This window comes from Oncorhynchus masou, chromosome 10 (genome assembly GCF_036934945.1).
Source record: "Oncorhynchus masou masou isolate Uvic2021 chromosome 10, UVic_Omas_1.1, whole genome shotgun sequence".
In the NCBI taxonomy this organism is placed as follows: domain Eukaryota; kingdom Metazoa; phylum Chordata; class Actinopteri; order Salmoniformes; family Salmonidae; genus Oncorhynchus; species Oncorhynchus masou.
In genome coordinates this window covers 10,617,954-10,640,463 of record NC_088221.1, presented here as the reverse complement: position 1 = coordinate 10,640,463, position 22,510 = coordinate 10,617,954, and the positions used below count along the sequence as shown (strand labels likewise).

General features: G+C 41.9%; 1 protein-coding gene across 6 annotated transcripts; it reads right to left on the bottom strand.

The window, feature by feature from the left end:
- Window positions 1–398: 398 nt before the first annotated feature.
- LOC135547110 (integrin beta-2-like) lies at window positions 399–20,086 on the bottom strand. 6 transcript variants are annotated; one of them, XM_064975795.1, is made up of 16 exons: window positions 19,997–20,086; window positions 17,393–17,441; window positions 17,180–17,289; window positions 12,744–12,948; window positions 6,957–7,127; window positions 6,444–6,685; window positions 5,544–5,702; window positions 5,253–5,348; window positions 4,999–5,088; window positions 4,094–4,228; window positions 3,593–3,786; window positions 3,044–3,276; window positions 2,620–2,839; window positions 2,244–2,455; window positions 1,674–1,840; window positions 399–1,371 (listed from the first exon to the last, which is right to left on the bottom strand). In XM_064975795.1, the coding sequence occupies exons 1-16, from the start codon at window positions 20,003–20,005 to the stop codon at window positions 1,306–1,308; spliced, it is 2,358 nt and encodes a 785-aa protein (XP_064831867.1). In that variant the 5' UTR covers window positions 20,006–20,086; the 3' UTR covers window positions 399–1,305. The 6 variants fall into 6 exon arrangements, with proteins under 6 accessions (XP_064831867.1, XP_064831868.1, XP_064831870.1 ...); XM_064975796.1 differs by having other exon boundaries at window positions 17,396–17,441; XM_064975798.1 differs by lacking the exon at window positions 19,997–20,086 and adding an exon at window positions 18,627–18,861.
- Between the last annotated feature and the right edge of the window lie 2,424 nt (window positions 20,087–22,510).

Genomic DNA, 22,510 nt, shown 5'->3' with positions numbered 1-22,510 from the left:
CTGGCGGACTCTCAACTCCCCTTCCCAAGGCTTATGTAAGCCTGAGGTGTTGGGCGAATGGTTAGTTCAGCTCCATGGCCCTCCCTTTGTGAAAGTGCTCTGGACTGTTGCAGGCCCTCAAAGGAGGGGCTAAGACCCAACCTCAACACTCGTGAGTAGGAGACCCAGCTCCCCCGCCTATCTCCCTAGTCCCCCCCCCCCCCCACAATAGGAAGATGAGAGATTTGTTTATAATATAAATTTGAATATTAACAATATAGAGAAAAGAAGGGAGAGAAGCACTGCTAGTGTACACAATAGTAAATCTTTGTTGGTTATTAATAAAATGTGCTCTGTTGTTGTGATGACTGCAGAGTGCATCACATTCTCTTTCTTTGAATCATGAGCTGGAGTCCATCAAATCAAGAGAGAGTTTTATTTCATCATTACTTGCTTCTTTATACAATATTTACTCATGATGATGTACAGTCATGGTACATTGCCGATAACTACATAAAAGCTACAAAAATAACTGCTTAAAGGTCCAATGCAGCCATTTTATCTCGATATCAAATAATTTCTGAGTAACGTGATTGTTTTCATTTGAAATTGTACCAACAAAATCTAAGCAATGAGAATTTCTCAAGCAATAATTTAGCGAGGACTGTCTGGGAGTGGTCTGAGTGGGGAGGGCAATACTGAAAACTAGCTGTTATTGGCAGAGAGGTTTGTTACTATTTCTTATTGGTCTATCAACTAATGTGCCGCCTGGTGATGTCACCAGGCACCAAAACTCCATCCCACCAAAACAGGCTGACATTTCAGGTGGTCTTTTCTAACAGCTCTTACACTAAAAGGGCATTATCATTATATTTACAATTTCACAGTTTTATTCCAACCTCAGTGTGGGAATATATATAAAACACAGGAGAATCACGCTGACTGCATTGGGCCTTTAATAGGTTTCATGAAGTTGAACAATGTGTCCAACCTTTTACACAACAGTTTATAATCCCAAACAAAATAAAACCAGGCTTGCACAAAACTATTCAGTGCTTTTCTAAACAAATTTCTGTATTTAATCGAGCTAAAATGGAATTGACTCCAACTAGACAGAAGATCATATAACAACATCGCAGCAGTTTTTTTTCTTCTCCAGCAGTACAAGTTTCGAGTCATTCTCTAAATGTACAGACTCGGGACACACAAAAAGACAGACCAATGTAGAAATTAAATGAACTAATCTACATAAAATGCACATTAACACAGAAACAATAAATGTATGCTTTTGCATCCAACCGAATGTCTTGACTGACTTCTCTGAAGTTACTCTCCACTAAAGGTAGGGTTAGCCACGGTGGTGGTTGCCTCCTGGAATATTGGATTCTTATTCTGTTGAGAGGACAAACGAGAAATTACAGAAGAGCCGTTATGTTAGGGACTCAGATGTCTGGAGCGATAGACACAGCAGCATGTTTTTCCATAGCTGCAGTCTTTGCCAGCCATACATTTAGGGCAACTGACATACAAGCTTAATTAAATCACAACGCTGGCGTGGATTTTTGACTTTGTACAATTACGTATCAAATCTCGCAAAAGTGTTTTATGAACGAGCCCCCCCCCAGGTTGTGTAGTGTAGACAGTTCTGCCATCCACAAAGTGATGGTTTTTATGTGCAAGCAAATGTCACTCACATCTGACCACTTGGTTTTCTGCGCGTCTTTTCTAAACTTGCGGTACTCCTTCAGGTCTTTCAATGTGAAGAGGACTTTGATGAAGAGCAGGATCAGGATTCCGATGACAGTCACGCCTACGATGGAGCCTCCAATGATGGCATAGATGTTTGGCAACTTGGGACACTCTAACACGTTTAGGACGGACATAAACAAACGTCAGTTTAGGCAGTCCTGGAAGCTATCACAGGTTTATGTTTCTGCTGTGAAAACACTTGGTTACACTTCGTTTTGACGTCGTTCCCTCTAGCAGGTTAACATGCAATTAAGATGTGTCTAACCATGTTAAATCTTGCTTTCCCACATCAGCAAAGTTGCCACTTACCTGGGGGAAAAAATTGAACTGATAGTTTATGGAGTATATTTGCATGTGGGGGACATTTCCTGGACCCAGATTAAGCTGACTAAAAAGATGACTGATGCCCTTCAAACAATATGGGCGGTCAATTAACCCCGGCACATATTTCTGTCTCTGTGGGCAATGAAGGTAACATGGGCATACTTTTCTGTTGCACAAGACATGTCTCTTACCTCTGGTCTTTAGTATTTGGGCGGTGTAGTTGTCCTCTCCATCCAACTGTTTAATGGCAAAGAACACCCGGCAGCTCTCCACATCCCTCACATCACAAGGCTTACCAGGTGGCAATGTCTCCACCATCTTGAATTCACTAATACTCGTACAGGCCTGGGAGCAGTTCTTACTGAATGGGCCTGTCTGAAAGCCCAGACACTCAATGCATTTCCTGAAAACAGAAGAACAAGAGGTAAATAGTGAGAAACGTCATTGCTCAACGTTTCCTCTCTTCTCTTTAACACTTAAACGCAATGGCTCCAACAACATTACCCCAAGGGGCCAGTGGAAAAAGGTGGTTATGTGAGTGGAAAAGGAGGGCCCAGGCCATTTTACCCCTTGGTTATACAGGTGGTTTGGCAGGCGGGACAGGTCAGACAGTAGGGCCGCTGGTATCCCTCCATACACTTGCACTGGTTACACTTGCACGTGCCCCTGCCGCTGCACACACTCCCGCTTGGTGTGCGACACTGCTCGTCCGACTTCTTGCATTGGCAGGCGGTGCCCTCGTACCCGGGTTTGCATTCGCAATTTTTGCAACGGCATTTTCCGTTCCCTTCAACACAGAGAAGTGATCTTATGTCAGAATTTTGAATGTAGCTTAAATCAGAACGGAACAGTCATTAACAGAACGTGTTCTTTCTATTGTTATACACAAATGCACGCATATGTTTTTATCTATATTTCCTATGTTATCTATTATCTATTCCCCCCCCCCCCCCGCAGTTGATACAGTATTTTCCTATATATCAGACTCCACCTCCACACAGTTTGTTCTGGAACTTCTCGCAGCTCTCGTTTTCACACTCGCAATTTGTGCCGTAGTAGGTGCTGCCACCTGGTAAGGTGTAGCACTGGCAAATGCCACACACACAGTCCCCTCGTCCTTCACACTCCGTGCCGTTGTCCTTCCGGCACGCTGCTCTCAGAGAGCTCTCGTCCTTCTCCCCGATGGAGCACTCACATTTCTGGCCCACGAAGCCGGCTTTGCAACTACACAGAGTTGGGGAAAATAGCCAAATGTACAGATTGCTTGTGAATACTTTACATGGTCCCCCCCCCCCCACCGTGGTGCCTGTGTTTTGTCCCCCCTGAATAAAGAAAAAAAAATACAGTATAGAAAATAGAGGAATCATATCAATCATGTTTCCCAGAAGGCCATTTGTTTTTCAGGTGACTCAATGCACGCAGAGCGGGAAGGAGGGTGAATCATGCATCACATATTGAATTCAATATTGACTAAATCAAAATAAGAATGATAATACTGTGCATGCTATTTTTTAAATATCCCGGCCAATGCCTGCCTTACCTGCACATGCCACAGTTGACTTGGCCCTTCCCGTTGCAGTACGGGGAATCGACCGTCACAGGGCTGTCACACTCACACTTGCAGAGAGTCGACAAGCTCACCTTCAGCTTGTCCTTCATACCCAACGGACCAATCAGGAAAGACATTTCACTCTGCATACATTCATCCGCTGTCACTGTTACATTGAAAGACACCTGAGAGGAATTCAAGAGAGGATTTTTTTTAGAATTTTAGTCTGTTTGGATAATGTTTGTTGCTATGTATCATGTAACTAAATGTATTCCTAAAGTATAACACTTTATAATACATTTCACTAATTAGCCATTATATTAGTTATAATGCTTATAATCCTTTTAGATGCATATACATGTTTACAAGTAATTAAATACATATTTAATGAATGTTTTGTCAACAGTCTATTAATGCTTATTCATGAAAGTTAAGTTAAGAAAGTTAATATTATTTTTGGTATGGGATAGTCTGTTGCTGCTGAGCTCTTACCATCTGTCCCACTCCCACATTGTTACACACTCCTTTGTCCCCTGAGGGTCCCCCTTCAGGACAGAGCGGAGTGTAAGTGACTCTCACGTTGTCAGGGAGAGCATCATGAGTCACCGTCACTTTGGAGGAGAGCCTCTGTGTCAGAGACACAAAACAGTCTTAGAGCTGACACCAATGCTACATCATCAGAAAAAAACAACCCAAGAAAATCCAAACTGACACTTTATTCCTAGAGATACTAGAGTTTCAAGTTTATGATGAACTCCAGCAGGGTTGTAAAAGTACTTAAGTAAAAATGGTGTAAAGTACTTAAATAAAAATACTTTAAATGTAAAACTTAAGTAGTTTGAGGGTATATGTACTTTTTTTACTCCACTTACATTCCTAAAGAAAATATGCACTTTTTACTCCTATACATTTTTCCTGACACCAAAAAGTACTTGTTACATTTCAAATGCTCAGGCAGGAAAGAATTATGGTCCAATTCACGTACCTATAAATATCACACTAAACACAATTACTGAGTTCGTCAATTAAGAGTGTTGGCGTGTGCCCCTGTCTGTCCATAAATAAAAAACAATACAGTCTGGTTTGCTTAATATAAGGAATTTGATGTGTGCATTTACTTTAACTTTTACTCAAGTATGACTATTAACTACTTTTCCCACTGTGCTTATGTACATTTAAAACCAGACAGTAGAATTTTACTGGGTGACTTACCTGAATAGAAAATGACTCGATTAAAAGTATCTTTACTTTTACTCAAGTATGACAATTTAGTACTTTTTCCACCACTGAACTCAAGTAAAGTTTCACACATAACTACAATATGATTTCTTGGAGTACAGTTTTTTTGTTTGTTTGTGATTGGTTAAGTCAATAACAAAAGATTATAAATGTCTTACATTGTAGGCATTTTTGATCAGTTCAACGACATTATGGGAGTCAGCGGACAACACTCCCACCTCAGACTTGGGGATCATTTTACTGAGTTCCTGGAATAAAGGTGCTGATTATGTCACAGGATTAATAAGTGCCTGCATTAGATATGTTGAAGTGTGTCAAAAATATTGGTTCCGAAACCCAGGGCCTTTAGACAACATTCAAATGAATAACAGAAAGACAGAGGACAAATAAAAGAAAGAAAGAGTCCACTTACCCTGTATACCTTCTCCATGTTCTTCGTCACAGCAAAGATTGGCTGAATGTTGTTCTTCTCTAACTGATTAGCCACTTGACCAACAGATGGGTAGTCCTACATGCAGAGACACTTAACTAGTACAACCTCAACAATGCAATTGTTTAGGGACAAATGGGCTGGAATGCAGGCTTCTAAAGTCATGCTGTTCCATTCACTACATATTTCTCATAATCTCTTATGGTACGTTTCATATAGTTTTGTTGAAGACCAATGATTACTAATCTGAATGCGTCGCGTGTCATCACATACCATTTCATTGCTCTTGCTGTACAGGTTATTGTCCATGTAACATCTCTCATCATTGGGCTCCAGTATGCCAGCCAGCTTGCCATCCCCTGCCATGTGGAAGCCATCGTCGGTGGTCAGGACGATAAGCCGAGTGCTGCTATTCCTCCAGCCAATCCTTTCCTATGGAAAACAATTTGGGGCTTCATGTAAAATGAATGATAAAGACGTGAAAAAGTATTCATCATACATTGTTAGGGGCCTGAGTTTCTCTTCCGACCACATCTCTGTGAATTTTGTGTTGCAGAAGTGGACTATTTCCCTGTTTGTCTATATTGGGCTACCTATCTACTGTACTTGCCAAGTACCTCAACTCCTCCACAGAGTTGAGCGCAGACTATAGTTTTTGTAGCTCAGTTGGTAGAGCATGTAATGGCAGGATTGTGAGTTTGATTCCCGGGACCACCCATACATCAAATGTATGACAGCATGACTAAGTCCCAAAGCGTCTGATAGATAAACTACTACCACCACCACTACTACTGTACTACTTCTACATTGAAATTAACCTCTGACTCCTAGTCACTACATATCTTTCTTCATTAGGTGAAGTCAATAATTTTTAATAAAACATTAATCAAATACAACCACCGACTGTTTCCTTATTGCTGTTGCTCGAAGATGGCAACTCAGCGCGAATGCTGAGTGTTGATTTAAATGAATGTTCATTTAGAAAACTATAGTCTGCACTCAACTCCATGGAGTTGATGTACAGTACTTGGCAACTTATGTACTTATCTATGATGATACACAATACTGCTTCGACAACAGGCTAACCAAAAATGTCACTGATGTTCAACGTCAGTATGTTGACAGAATGTTGATTCAACATATTTTTGCCCTGTGGGATTAGACTACTCTTACCCCACAGACTGCAGCCTGCATGATGGCGTCCAGCGTCCCTTCGGGGGAGTCTAAGTTCCCAGAGATGCGCTGCTTGTTGACCTCGCTCTCAAACTCGGCTTTGTTTTCCGTCATGCTAAGAACATGTCTGTAGCCAAAAGCAGGTTGGCAGTACATCTCTGTTTCGGCGCATGGCTTTTTCAGCTTCTCCGGGTTGGTGTTAGTGAACGGCAGGACAGTCTTGTCTACAAAAGAGCCAAAACCTAGAGCAAAAGATAATGGTTATAGAAATGAGATTCATGGACACCCATGGACATACATTGATTTTGAGTAGGAATTGGAGCTGAGATAGACCTAGATTCAAATACTATTTGAAATCACTTGAAATACTTTAGCTGTGCTGTTGGAATGGAACTAATAGAAAAGTCCCAAAAGTGCCAGCCCTGCCCACGTGGAACCCAAGGCAAACTGAAGCTAATGCAAATAAAATAATCAAATAGTATTTGAACAATTTTATCTGATCTGATATGTCACCGATTCGTCCTTTTTTTGTGATGCCTTGCAGAGCGTTAAACAGTTCGTTTCCCAGAGTCTTGATGCTCCTCAAATCATCCTCCATGGAGTAGGAGAGATCCATCAGGTAGTAGAGATCAACAGGATAGCCCTCCACTCTCTGAAAGTCCAGCGTGAATGTATGAGGCAGTCCTGAAAAAAGCAACATCAAGGTGAAAACTGAAATGCCCAAGAGAAAAGTAACAAGTTAATGAAAAGATGTATTACTGTCATAAAAACAAACATTTATTTATTTATTTATTTCACCTTTATTTAACCAGGTAGGCAAGTTGAGAACAAGTTCTCATTTACAATTGCGACCTGGCCAAGATAAAGCAAAGCAGTTCGACACATACAACGACACAGAGTTACACATGGAGCAAAACAAACATACAGTCAATAATACAGTATAAACAAGTCTATATACGATGTGAGCAAATGAGGTGAGATAAGGGAGGTGAAGGCAAAAAGAGGCCATGGTGGCAAAGTAAATACAATATAGCAAGTAAAACACTGGAATGGTAGATTTGCAATGGAAGAATGTGCAAAGTAGAAATAAAAATAATGGGGTGCAAAGGAGCAAAATAAATAAATTAAATACAGTAGAGAAAGAGGTAGTTGTTTGGGCTAAAATATAGGTAGGCTATGTACAGGTGCAGTAATCTGTGAGCTGCTCTGACAGTTGGTGCTTAAAGCTAGTGAGGGAGATAAGTGTTTCCAGTTTCAGTGCTTTTTGTAGTTCGTTCCAGTCATTGGCGGCCAACAAGGCAGAGTTCATCTCAGCCTATGCCTCCCTCCAGTCCCTCGACTTCTTGGCACTGACGGAAACATGGATCACCACAGATAACACTGCTACTCCTACTGCTCTCTCTTCATCCGCCCACGTGTTCTCGCACACCCCGAGAGCTTCTGGTCAGCGGGGTGGTGGCACCGGGATCCTCATCTCTCCCAAGTGGTCATTCTCTCTTTCTCCCCTTACCCATCTGTCTATCGCCTCCTTTGAATTCCATGCTGTCACAGTTACCAGCCCTTTCAAGCTTAACATCCTTATCATTTATCGCCCTCCAGGTTCCCTCGGAGAGTTCATCAATGAGCTTGATGCCTTGATAAGCTCCTTTCCTGAGGACGGCTCACCTCTCACAGTCCTGGGCGACTTTAACCTCCCCACGTCTACCTTTGACTCATTCCTCTCTGCCTCCTTCTTTCCACTCCTCTCCTCTTTTGACCTCACCCTCTCACCTTCCCCCCTACTCACAAGGCAGGCAATACGCTCGACCTCATCTTTACTAGATGCTGTTCTTCCACTAACCTCATTGCAACTCCCCTCCAAGTCTACGACCACTACCTTGTATCCTTTTCCCTCTCGCTCTCATCCAACACTTCCCACACTGCCCCTACTCGGATGGTATCGCGCCGTCCCAACCTTCGCTCTCTCTCCCCCGCTACTCTCTCCTCTTCCATCCTATCATCTCTTCCCTCTGCTCATACCTTCTCCAACCTATCTCCTGATTCTGCCCCCTCAACCCTCCTCTCTTCCCTTTCTGCATCCTTTGACTCTCTATGTCCCTATCCTCCAGGCCGGCTCGGTCCTCCCCTCCCGCTCCGTGGCTCGACGACTCATTGCGAGCTCACAGAACAGTGCTCCGGGCAGCCGAGCGGAAATGGAGGAAAACTCGCCTCCCTGCGGACCTGGCATCCTTTCACTCCCTCCTCTCTACATTTTCCTCCTCTGTCTCTGCTGCTAAAGCCACTTTCTACCACTCTAAATTCCAAGCATCTGCCTCTAACCCTAGGAAGCTCTTTGCCACCTTCTCCTCCCTCCTGAATCCTCCTCCCCCTCCCCCCCCTCCTCCCTCTCTGCAGATGACTTCATCAACCATTTTGAAAAGAAGGTCGACGACATCCGATCCTCGTTTGCTAAGTCAAACGACACCGCTGGTTCTGCTCACACTGCCCTACCCTGTGCTCTGACCTCTTTCTCCCCTCTCTCTCCAGATGAAATCTCGCTTCTTGTGACGGCCGGCCGCCCAACAACCTGCCCGCTTGACCCTATCCCCTCCTCTCTTCTCCAGACCATTTCCGGAGACCTTCTCCCTTACCTCACCTCGCTCATCAACTCATCCCTGACCGCTGGCTACGTCCCTTCCGTCTTCAAGAGAGTGAGAGTTGCACCCCTTCTGAAAAAACCTACACTCGATCCCTCCGATGTCAACAACTACAGACCAGTATCCCTTCTTTCTTTTCTCTCCAAAACTCTTGAACGTGCCGTCCTTTACCAGCTCTCCCGCTATCTCTCTCAGAATGACCTTCTTGATCCAAATCAGTCAGGTTTCAAGACTAGTCATTCAACTGAGACTGCTCTTCTCTGTATCACGGAGGCGCTCCGCACTGCTAAAGCTAACTCTCTCCTCTGCTCTCATCCTTCTAGACCTATCGGCTGCCTTCGATACTGTGAACCATCAGATCCTCCTCTCCACCCTCTCCGAGTTGGGCATCTCCGGCGCGGCCCACGCTTGGATTGCGTCCTACCTGACAGGTCGCTCCTACCAGGTGGCGTGGCGAGAATCTGTCTCCTCGCCACGCGCTCTCACCACTGGTGTCCCCCAGGGCTCTGTTCTAGGCCCTCTCCTATTCTCGCTATACACCAAGTCACTTGGCTCTGTCATAACCTCACATGGTCTCTCCTATCATTGCTATGCAGACGACACACAATTAATCTTCTCCTTTCCCCCTTCTGATGACCAGGTGGCGAATCGCATCTCTGCATGTCTGGCAGACATATCAGTGTGGATGACGGATCACCACCTCAAGCTGAACCTCGGCAAGACGAAGCTGCTCTTCCTCCCGGGGAAGGACTGCCCGTTCCATGATCTCGCCATCACGGTTGACAACTCCATTGTGTCCTCCTCCCAGAGCGCTAAGAACCTTGGCGTGATCCTGGACAACACCCTGTCGTTCTCAACTAACATCAAGGCGGTGGCCCATTCCTGTAGGTTCATGCTCTACAACATCCGCAGAGTACGACCCTGCCTCACACAGGAAGCGGCGCAGGTCCTAATCCAGGCACTTGTCATCTCCCGTCTGGATTACTGCAACTCGCTGTTGGCTGGGCTCCCTGCCTGTGCCATTAAACCCCTACAACTCATCCAGAACGCCGCAGCCCGTCTGGTGTTCAACCTTCCCAAGTTCTCTCACGTCACCCCGCTCCTCCGCTCTCTCCACTGGCTTCCAGTTGAAGCTCGCATCCGCTACAAGACCATGGTGCTTGCCTACGGAGCTGTGAGGGGAACGGCACCGCAGTACCTCCAGGCTCTGATCAGGCCCTACACCCAAACAAGGGCACTGCGTTCATCCACCTCTGGCCTGCTCGCCTCCCTACCACTGAGGAAGTACAGTTCCCGCTCAGCCCAGTCAAAACTGTTCGCTGCTCTGGCCCCCCAATGGTGGAACAAACTCCCTCACGATGCCAGGACAGCGGAGTCAATCACCACCTTCCGGAGATACCTGAAACCCCACCTCTTCAAGGAATACCTAGGATAGGATAAAGTAATCCTTCTCACCCGCCCCCCCTTAAATGATTTAGATGCACTATTGTAAAGTGGCTGTTCCACTGGATGTCAGAAGGTGAATTCACCAATTTGTAAGTCGCTCTGGATAAGAGCGTCTGCTAAATGACTTAAATGTAATGTAAATGTAAATGTAAGGAGAGGTGGCCAAAGAAAGAATTGGTTTTGGGGGTGACTAGAGAGATATACCTGCTGGAGCGTGTGCTACAGGTGGGAGATGCTATGGTGACCAGCGAGCAGAGATAAGGGGGACTTTACCTAGCAGGGTCTTGTAGATGACATGGAGCCAGTGGGTTTGGCGACGAGTATGAAGCGAGGGCCAGCCAACGAGAGCGTACAGGTCACAATGGTGGGTAGTATATGGGGCTTTGGTGACAAAACGGATTGCACTGTGATAGAATGCATCCAATTTGTTGAGTAGGGTATTGGAGGCTATTTTGTAAATGACGTCGCCAAAGTCGAGGATTGGTAGGATGGTCAGTTTTACAAGGGTATGTTTGGCAGCATGAGTGAAGGATGCTTTGTTGCGAAATAAGAAGCCAATTCTAGATTTAACTTTAGATTGGAGATATTTGATATGGGTCTGGAAGGAGAGTTTACAGTCTAACCAGATACCTAAGTATTTGTAGTTGTCCACGTGTTCTAAATCAGAGCTGTCCAGAGTAGTGATGTTGGACAGGCGGGTAGGAGCGGGTAGCGATCGGTTGAAGAGCATGCATTTAGTTTTACTTGTATTTAAGAGCAATTGGAGGCCACGGAAGGAGAGTTGTATGGCATTGAAGCTTGTCTGGAGGGTTGTTAACACAGTGTCCAAAGAAGGGCCAGAAGTATACAGAATGGTGTCGTCTGCGTAGAGGTGGATCAGAGACTCACCAGCAGCAAGAGCGACCTCATTGATGTATACAGAGAAGAGAGTCGGTCCAAGAATTGAACCCTGTGGCACCCCCATAGAGATTGCCAGAGGTCCGGACAGCAGACCCTCTGATTTGACACACTGAACTCTATCAGATAAGTAGTTGGTGAACCAGGCGAGGCAATCATTTGAGAAACCAAGGCTGTCGAGTCTGCCGATGAGGATGTGGTGATTGACAGAGTCGAAAGCCTTGGCCAGATCAATGAACATGACTGCACAGTAATGTACACAGTAACATACACTGCAAGGATAACAGTAATGATGAAATTGAGGACGTTTATTTTCCATTTTAAGATCCTTTTATCGTGGTTACATGACTACTTTGAATCTGTTACAGCCATAGAGTTGGATAGAGAGCTTAAAGCCAAGGTTGGTGATTTACTGCCACCTATAGTTAGGAAATGTTCGCTGAGGAGTTTAGTTAATTGGCTGATCCCTGGTGCTGACCTGAATGAAATTCTGTTATCCTCATTTAACCCATAAAAAGTTCAACCCAGTTGACTAATTCGGTGAAAAAAAAGGCTCTGCCCATGCTAAAACAGGTGTGGTAGTGATGGGAAACTAAGGCTTTCTGAAGACTTTGGTGCTTTCACCAAATTGTGCAGAAAAATGGTTAATTACTCGGAGCTTCATTATCTGTTCACAATGCAATGGTCAGCAATAAATAGCAGCATGTGATTGTCTTATCTTTCTCCATTCTTTTCCTCAAATCTACATGGTTCAGCGGAAAGTCATTGGCTGTGTTTGCCTCTCGTCAGTTGGAATACCAGATTTGCATCTTACATTATCCTTCACAACTTACATCATGCTTAAGACAGTTTAAACTTCTATACTAAATAAAATAAATTATTTGAACAACAGTGCAGAAAGTGTGGTTTCACATAAAACAATTTTCAAAATAGTGTGTCTTCAATGGGATCATATTCTCACTCTCTTGAATGTTACATAGTTACCTACTCTACCTGCTAACCTTCAGTACAAAACCCAAACTATATTTGTAAGTATGGGTTCCAGTAGAGGTTGGTGTTAAAAAGCAGCTTGCAATCCAAGAAAGCACCAGAACCATGGCAAAATCAGTGGGATCTCGCATTTTGCAACACACGGTTTGAAAAAGCACGTGATCAAACAAATCTTCGGACGTCATGATTTACTTCCGATAAAGTGATACCCGTATCTGCAGACTGCTTTGAAGTTAGCTGCTTCGAAATGCCTCAGATATCCGGTATCAAACGTCACATCACTACATGGTGGCCATTTTACAACCCAGTTTGGCCATTTTGAGAACCCTACCTGGTCTGAGCTTCAGATTGACCTCCTGAGGACGGAGCTGGATGGGTTCCCCCTTCTCCAATGCAGTGTTGGACAGGGAGATGTTCTTAGAAGAAGAAAAGTAATTCTTGGGAGATGTGATGTATTCTTCCATGCAGCCCCTTTCTATGAGCTGAGCCCAGGTGTCACAGCGAGCTGCTTCCTGCTCCCCTGGTTTGATGAAGTTCTGGGAATGGAACAGACTGGCTTCAATTAATAAAGTACTGTGATGGAGTAGCTACAGATTTGCAGCGGGATAATGTGATTCTCCATCAGCCGTTACAAGGTAATTCTCACAAAACTGTCCATAAAACCAAACAATTCTCAAGTGTATTTTTCAAGAAATGTCCTCTTGAGTCACTGAGATGAGCATCTGTACTTATCTATTTCATAATTATTATTATGTTTTTTAAGATATTATACATTTTACCAACATTTTCACAAAATTCCAATTACCGAAGCAGTTTTAGATGTCCAAAAAAGTAAAATAAATCCATATTTTTACTATTAAAAAAAAGAAATGAAGAAGAAAGAAGAAGAAAGATCTGGGGTAGGGTACTAAAGAATGTCTGCAGCATTGAAGGTCCCCAAGAACACAGTGGTAAAATTGAGCAATAGGGAGAGAAGGGCCTTGGTCAGGGAGGTGACCAAGAACCCTATGGTCACTCTGACAGAGCTCCAGAGTTCCTCTGTGGAGATGGGTGAACCTTCCAGAAGGACAACCATCTCTGCAGCACTTCACCAATCAGGCCTTTATGATAGAGTGGCCAGACGGAAGACACTCCTCAGTAAAAGGCACATGACAGCCCCTTTGGACTTTGCCAAAAGGCTCCTAAAGGACTCTCAGACCATGAGAAACAAGATTCTATGGTTTGATGAATCCAAGATTGAACTCTTTGGCCTGAATGCCAAGTGTCATGTCTGGAGAAAACCTGGCACCATCTCTACAGTGAAGCATGGTGATGGCAGCATCATGCTGTGAGAATGTTTTTCAGTGGCAGGGACTGGCAGACTAGTCAGGATAGAGGAAAAGTTGAACGGAGTAAAGCACAGAGAGATCCTTTATGAAAACCTGCTCAGAGCGCTCAAGACTGAGGCGAAGGTTCACCTTCCAACAGCACAATGACCCTAAGCACACAGCCAAGACCACGCAGTAGTGGCTTCTGGGACAAGTATCTGAATGTTCTTGAGTGGCCCAGCCAGAGCCTGGACTTGAACTCAAACATTTCTAACATTTCTGGAGAGACCTGAAAATAGCTGTGCAGCGAAGCTCCCCATCCAACCTGACAGAGCTTGAGAGGATCTGCAGAGAAGAAATGGGAGAAACTCCCCAAATACAGGTATGCCAAGCTTGTAGTGTCATACCCAAGAAGACTTGAGGCTGTAATTGCTGCCAAAGGTGCTTCAACAAAGTACTAAGTAAAGAGTCTGAATATTTATGTAAATTTAATATTTCAGTTTTTTATTTTGAAATACATTTGCAAAAATGTCTAAACCTCATTATGGGGTATTGTGTGTAGATTGATGAGAAAAATCAAATACATTTTAGAATAAGGATGTAATGTAACAAAATGTGGGATATCTGAATACTGAATACTTTCTGAGTGCATTGTAAGCAAATTAACTTAACTTGTGCTCATCTAAGGACTACTCTTCTACATTATGCATCATGGGTGAATAACAGGAATTTTAACAGGAACTTGTTACGGTAATAAGACATGTCCACAGGCACTGTTTGCACGCAATAAATATATTAGTTAGTTTAATGATTTATGGACAATCCACAGCAAAATTGTGTTTTATTCAAATGAGAAAAAATATATATATTTTTCGAAAAATATTTTTTGAAATAAAACATTTTAAAACTGTTTTTAGGACAATCACCCTACAGCATAGGCGATACTATCTTCGTTCGTGATTCGGCCAAACATGTATCTTCTAAAATGTTGGTGATTCATTTGAATTTAGAAAATTCTCCGTTATTAAAAGAGAGAATGTTTTGCTCCATGAAGTAATCCAACTATGTGCATGCCGTCATCTTGTCTATTTCAAATCTTCTCTTATTGATTAATACAGGTTGGTCCACCCTGAAGAGCCGCTTGTCATGATTTGAAATAGACAAGATTGTGGCACACACATTAATGGATTACTTCATGGAGAAAAAAAACATATTTTAATAATGTCGCAATTTCAACTACCTGCAACTTGACACAGACATTTTAGAATATACATGTTTGGCCGATTTGAGAACAAAGATAGTATCACCAAGTTAAGGCTGATCGAAAATTCTCTGTCTACGCCAAACAGAAGCAATCCTGTAATGGCAAATGGAGAATCACATTAGCCAGTTATAAATCTGCAGCTAGTGATGGAGTTGCTCTGTAATCCACTCTGAATTTGTAGTAAAATGTGTTGGAATGAATTTTAAATTAGTAGGACCCCTAGTTAAGACCATCTCTCGGTTGGTTTCAAGAGGTCTGACTGTCTGTGGATAGTCCTCTACAAATGATCTGAATATCAAACTATATCCAGCAACTCAAAATGAATTATTTTTTTGTTGCTGTAGTTGTTTGCAAACAATTCCGCAGTTGACAATTAAATTAACAGTTTGTGCTTAGTTGAACATTTAGATCTAAGGGACTATTATTCAAATTAAGTGCTACCCAGAAATGGAAATACAAATGGACCTTCACATGTATATTTTAGTACTGCTGTTAGCACACCCACCCACATGCTGTGGCTTAGCACCTTCATGCATATTCTCAGCTCTGCTTGCAGTGTTGTAAAGTACTATCTTAAGTAGTTTTTTAGGGTAACTTTTACTTTACTACATTCTTAAAGAAAGTAATGTACTTTTTACTCCATACTTTTTCAATGACACCCAAAAGTACTCGTTACATTTTGAATGTTTAGCAGGACAGGAAATGGTTCAATTCACACACTTATCAAGAGAACATCCCTGGTCTGCCCTACTGCCTCGGATCTGGCGGAATCACTAAACACAAATTGTTTGTAAATGATGTCTGAGTGTTGGAGTGTGCCACTGGCTATCTGTACATTTTAAAAAACAAGAACATTGTGCCTTCTGATTTGCTTAATATAAGGAATTTCTAGTTATTTGTACATTTGCTTTTGATACACAAGTATATTTTAGCAATTACATTTACTTTTGATATTGAAGTATATTTAAAACCCAATTTGACCTTTTCTCAAGTATGACAATTGAGTACTTTTCCACCACTGGGAATCAATCACACATAGATACAGTTAAAGTCGGAAGATTACATACACTTATGTCGGAGTCATTAAAATACATTTTTCAACCACTCCACAAATTTCTTGTTAATAAACTATTGTTTTGGCAAGTTGGTTAGGGCAAGTTGGTTAGGGCACCTACTTTTTTAATCAAAAGAAAACAGCCAAGACCTCAGAAAAAAATTGTAGACCTCCACAAGTCTGGTTCATTCTTGGGAGCAATTTCCAAATGCCTGAAGGTACCACTTTCACATGTACAAACAATAGTACACAAGTATAAACACCGTGGGACCACGCAGCCGTCATACTGCTCAGGAAGGAGACTCGTTCCTTTTCCTTTACTTTGGTGCGAAAAGTGCAAATCAATCCCAGAACAACAGCAAAGGACCTAGAAGGTGCTGGACGAAATAAGGTACAAAAGTATCTATATCCACAGTAAAACGAGTCCGATATCGACATAACCTGAAAGGCCACTCAGCAAGGAAGAAGCCACTGCTTCTTAATCTGCCATAAAGAATAAGGTTTGCAACTGCACATGGGGAGAAAGATCGTACTTTTTGGAGAAATGTCCTCTGGTTTGATGAAACAAAAATAGAACTGTTTGCAAATGCATCTTCCACATGGGCATTGACCCCAAGCATACATCCAAAGTTGTGGCAAAATGGCTTAAGGACAACAAAGTCACTGTATTGGAGTGGCCATCACAAAGCCCTGACCTCAATCCTACAGAAAATGTGTGGGCAGAACTGAAAAAGCGTGTGCGAGCAAGGAGGCCTACAAACCTGACTCAGTTACACCTGCTCTGTCAGGAGGAATGTGCTAAAATTGACCCAACTTATTGTGGCAAGCTTGTGGAAGGCTACCCAAAACGTTTGACTCAAGTTAAACAATTTAAAGGCAATGCTACCAAATACTTATTGAGTGTATGTGAACCTCTGTTCCACTGGAAATGTGATGAAAGAAATAAAAGCTGAAATAAATAATTCTCTCTACTATTATTCTGACATTTCACATTCTTAAAATAAAGTGGTGATCCTAACTGACCTAAGACAGGGACTTTTTACTCGGATTAAATGTCAGGAAATGTGAAAAACTGAGTTTAAACATATTTGGCTACAGTGTATGTAAACATCAGACTTCTTACTGTATATGGCTCTCCTCACCAGTTGTTTGCACCACGTGCAGTACGCTCCTGATTTGATGCAGTCACTGCAGGAGTTGATTACTGTTTTGGAACATATTTTCACCTCCTGGGAGAGCACTAGGGGAATGGCTGACACACACACACACACACACACACAGGATGACTCATATTATAATTGTGAGTATTTAAAAAAAAATCAAGAGGTGATTTTGCTGACTTTTTAAAAACGTACCACCTCTGCCCATCAGCAGGAGCAGGAGAGACACACACGGATACATTTCCTGGTGACAGAAAGAGGGAACAGCCATTTGTCACTCCATCAATCATGACCAAATGTCAAAGACTATTACAGTCATCTATATTTACCATTCAAGCACCAGTAAAAGTGCACTGTAGATAAACACACACTGTAAGAGCTGTACACTGTAAGAGCTCCTATGGCCACTGTCTAATATTCTGAGCAATATCAACTACTGTCTCCGAGGGTCAATATTTGGTGGCCACACCTTGAATAAGTAGGTGTGTCCAAACGTTGGACTGGTACTGTGTGCATATGCAGTGCCTTTGGAAAGTATCCAGACCCCTTGATTTTTTTCACGGCCTTATTCTAAAATTGATTAAATAAGAAATTCTCAGCAATGTACACACAATATTCCATGACGATAAAGTCAAAACAGGTTTAGAATTTTACAAGGTGTGTCCAAACGGAGTATATATACAGTGCCTTGTGAAAGTATTCGGCCCCCTTGAACTTTGCGACCTTTTGCCACATTTCAGGCTTCAAACATAAACAGTATTAACTTAAGGGGGCTGAATAATTTTGCACGCCCAATTTTTCCGTTTTTGATTTGTTAAAAAAGTTTGAAATATCCAATAAATGTCGTTCCACTTCATGATTGTGTCCCACTTGTTGTTGATTCTTCACAAAAAAATACAGTTTTATATATTTATGTTTGAAGCCTGAAATGTGGCAAAAGGTCGCAAAGTTCAAGGGGGCCGAATACTTTCGCAAGGCACTGTATATGGGGGCTTGGAAATTAGGCAGACAAATATACTGTAGATAGAATCCACAATCCATCAATATTAAAGCAGATCTACCCACCCCTCCACCCAAACAGAAGTGTGCATCTTTCACTTTCATAGCAGCCACATACAAACAGCATCGTCAGAATGCTCGTTGTATAATTCCTTCTCACATCTACATGCTCTCCTCCTCTCATGTTTTCCTTTCGTTTCAGTGCCCAACACAACAGCTGTCTGTAACCAGTCAAAAAAAAACTCCAAACCTTTTATACCACAACCGCCTCATGCAGCCCCTACAGCGGTGTCACCATATTAGCTAACGCCATTGTCAATAGCTACTAGAACTAACCTTTTATTAAATCCGCTACAGTGTACAGCATTGCAATTTAGCAGTAATACCGGCGGGCCCGGGTGGCAATAAATTAATAAAACCGAAAGCTTACCTTGACTTGGACTTGAATGTGGAAAAATTGACGGGGTCTGAATACTTTCCAAATGCACTATATTTAGTTATTATTAGTCATTTAGTTATATTTATACAACCACCCATTAAACAGAATAGAAAACAGGCTACCTAAATATGGCTCTCAATCAGAGACAACGACTGACACCTGCCTCTGATTGAGAACCATACTAGGCCAAACACATAGAAATATAACAACAGAACAAAACATAAAAAAAACATAGAATGCCCCAACTCACGCCCTGACCAACTAAAATAAAGACATAAAAAAGGAACTAAGGTCAGAACGTGACAGGAGCCTCCCCTGCTGAAGACAAAGCCACTAATATGAACAGAGAGTAAAGGAGATAAAATTTTCTTTCAAAAGCATAGCTGTTGTTAAATTAAATGTTCTCCATTGCCAGTATTTAAATGATTCATTACCATTATTTATCCAGGTGGGTATCTAAGAACACATTTTTTTTTTATGTTACCGCCCAGCGAGGTATAGCTAACAGGTTGTAAATTGGAAGACAATCAGTCATTCAGTACATATGAGTGTACAACGTTATGGGGCTGAATTCCTGGACATTGAGAGTACTCTTCATTCAGGAATAGGTTTAATCTGGGTCTGGGAAATTGTCCCAAACTCCTGTGAAATATCTCACTTCTTAAATAGTTGGCTAGAAGTACTTAAGCAATTCACTCTTAGGCATGAGCGATCTCCCTTTTTTTGCCTTACTATCATTTAGGAAAAGGTGAGAAATCTACCACAAATATGAGTAAACTAAATTAGTTAATATTAGAAACATTAAATGCTCCACTGTCGGCTATGAATAAACCAATAAAAGCCTGATAAAACAGGCAATGAACTTTCATTTGTGATACTTTTGGATAGTTGCTGTCATTTATTTTCGTTGAGCGTCTGTTTAGCTTCTTTACTTGGTCATTAGAATTACAATGTTAGTTCTTCTTATTTATTTATATTTTTAAATATATTTATAAATCAACCAAATTAGGGTACAGTTACACATAGGTGCTAGCTTCACATTCTAGACCTATGCTGTATATGCTGTGGTAGTATATGGAATAATCATATGGTATACTATATGCCTCAAGTGTAATGGAGACTTATTTTATGCAAATCCTTACAGGCTGATAAATATAAATCCTGAACCTAAATCCTTGATCTCCTATGGCACAATATTACATTATTATTAGTCTACATTAAAACATTAATCACAATTCTCTTCTCCTAAAGATAGAAAGTCACAATTGTTCAATTTAGTAATAAAACAGTTATTGATCCTAGTAAAAAAAATGTATCAACAAAATATACACTATAAATATAGCCGTATGGATGCTACTCACAAGAGTCATTGTGCTGCAGCTCCTATGTAACGATCAACTCACTGTCATGGGTGTGCTCTCTATGTGGTTGACTGACTGCTTGAGATGAACATCACAGTTATTTTGTAAAAAGCATACAGCCTCATTACAGGAAGCATATGGAAGGAAACAGATAGGGCTACGACGGTACCAGTATGGCCCAAAATAAATCCATGCCAAAAATGTAAACACGAAGAGGTTGATGTTGAAGCAGCCAATTCTGAGTGTGTGAATAATGCAAAAAATATGTGATTTTAATACGATAGGTAGGCTATACAAAGCAGAAAGAGGACCGTTTCCAAATCATTTACGGGACAACAAAAATATTTTCATCCCAAAGTCGTCTATTTGACCTCCCGCAGCATGAAAGATGCCGACCAAACCGCAATGATCTCTGTTGAGACCCGCAGGTCCCGCAGGCATCCCGGGGGAATCCAGCCCTCTGGTGCACAGTCAGTACACAACATCATGTCTTAGCAGGATCAGATGGTGATAGGGGTCCTAGCAGGGTCAGACAGCCAGGGAAGACCAGTCTACAGAGCTCAGGTGAATGTTGCAGTATATTAATATCTGTGAATTATAAAAATGTCCATCTTGAATATATGGGTAGACCTACAGTAGCTACTGGACAGCAGCGTCAGCTTAAAGCTACAGTCTGTGATCTGGAAATAATTTCATTTATTGAACCATTGATTCTATTATTGGATAATGCCTCATTTTAGGAGAATCAGATTGGGACAGGGGTCTCAGCAGGGTCAGGCAGCCAGAGAATACTATTCTGTGATGGAACTGAGGGGAATTTTTCAGATGCAAGACTTTATTCTCTCTGTGCATCAAACACTGGACAAGCCAGATGCTATTTTAAAGCAGTCTGACACACCTCCAAAATGGATTTCCAAACTGTATCAAGGGTTTGATAGAGGCTTTTCCCGATGACACAATTCTAAAGAAGTCACAGACACAGTGTCACCAGCAAAGCACCCCCACACTATCACACCTCCTCCTCCATGCTTCACGGTGGGATTCACACATCCACACACCTACTCTGCGTCTCACGAAGACTACATGATTCCATCTGTGTTATTTCATAGTATTATTTCTTCACTATTATTATACAATGTAGAAAATAGTAAAAGTAAAGAACAACCCTTGAGTTGAGTTGATGAGTAGGTGTTTCCAAACTTTTGACTGGTACTGTAAGAATTCAGACCCTTTGCTATGAGACTCGAAATTGAGCTCAGGTACATCCTGTTTCCATTGATCATCCTTGAGATGTTTCTTCAACTTTATTGGAGTCAATTGATTGGACATGATTTGGAAAGGCACACACCTATCTATATAAGGTCCCACAGTTGACTTTGCATGTCAGAGCAAAAACCAAGCCATGAGGTCGAAGAAATTGTCTGTAGCCTATTTGAAAGTCAGTTGGTAATATAATAAGCTATAGCCAAATAAGTTGTTCCCTGTTACAAATGGTAACAGGAACGCTGCGCTGCCTAAATAGTGCAATACTGTATCAGCCCCCTCAAAATGCCCTAATTCTTCATGACACCCCTAATGCAGGTCCACTGATGTCGGAATTTGCCTACATATTCAATCTAAGTATTTGCTTTAAAAAATGCAATATTCCCATCATTTTTGATGATTGTTTTCTCATTACTCACAAGAAAATCACTAGGTCTACTAAGTTGGTGTCACGTTCTGACCTTTATTTCCTTTGTTTTGTATTTATTTAGTATGGTCAGGGCGTGAGTTGGGTGGGCAGTCTATGTTTGATTTTCTATGATTTAGGATTTTTATGTTTCGGCCGAGTATGGTTCTCAATCAGAGGCAGGTGTCATTAGTTGTCTCTGATTGAGAATCATACTTAGGTAGCCTGGGTTGCACTGTTTGTTTGTGGGTGATTGTCTATGTTGATGGCTTGTTTCAGCACAGCTCGCATTAGCTTCACGGTTGTTATTTTGTTTACTGTTTTTGTATAGTTTTTCTGTGTTCAGTTCTTTCTTTAATTAAACATTCAACATGAACACATATCACGCCGCATTTTGGTCCTCCGATCCTTCTTGCCTTTCCTCTTCAGATGAAGAGGAGGACGACCGTGACAGTTGGACCAATCCTAGGACCAATCCACTGCTCATAATTAGTAGATAGGCTCACTGCTCATAACCTATATCAAGCAGCATTGGTACAGGTGCCTTTCTTAGTAGGCTATAGTTTGTGAACTGTGTATTGAACAGACATCAATTCATTTTGGCAAAACAAATCAAATCATATGCTGTGATATTGCAAGTGGCATCAGTGGCTGCATCAACACTTTTTATTATGTCAAAATAATGAATTCATACTAATTAATCGATTGAAACACACACACACACACACACACACACACACACACACACACACACACACACACACACACACACACACACAGACTTGTTAGTGCTTAATGCATTTATTTATGAAGACCTTTACTTCACTTACTTATTTTAGAAGCTG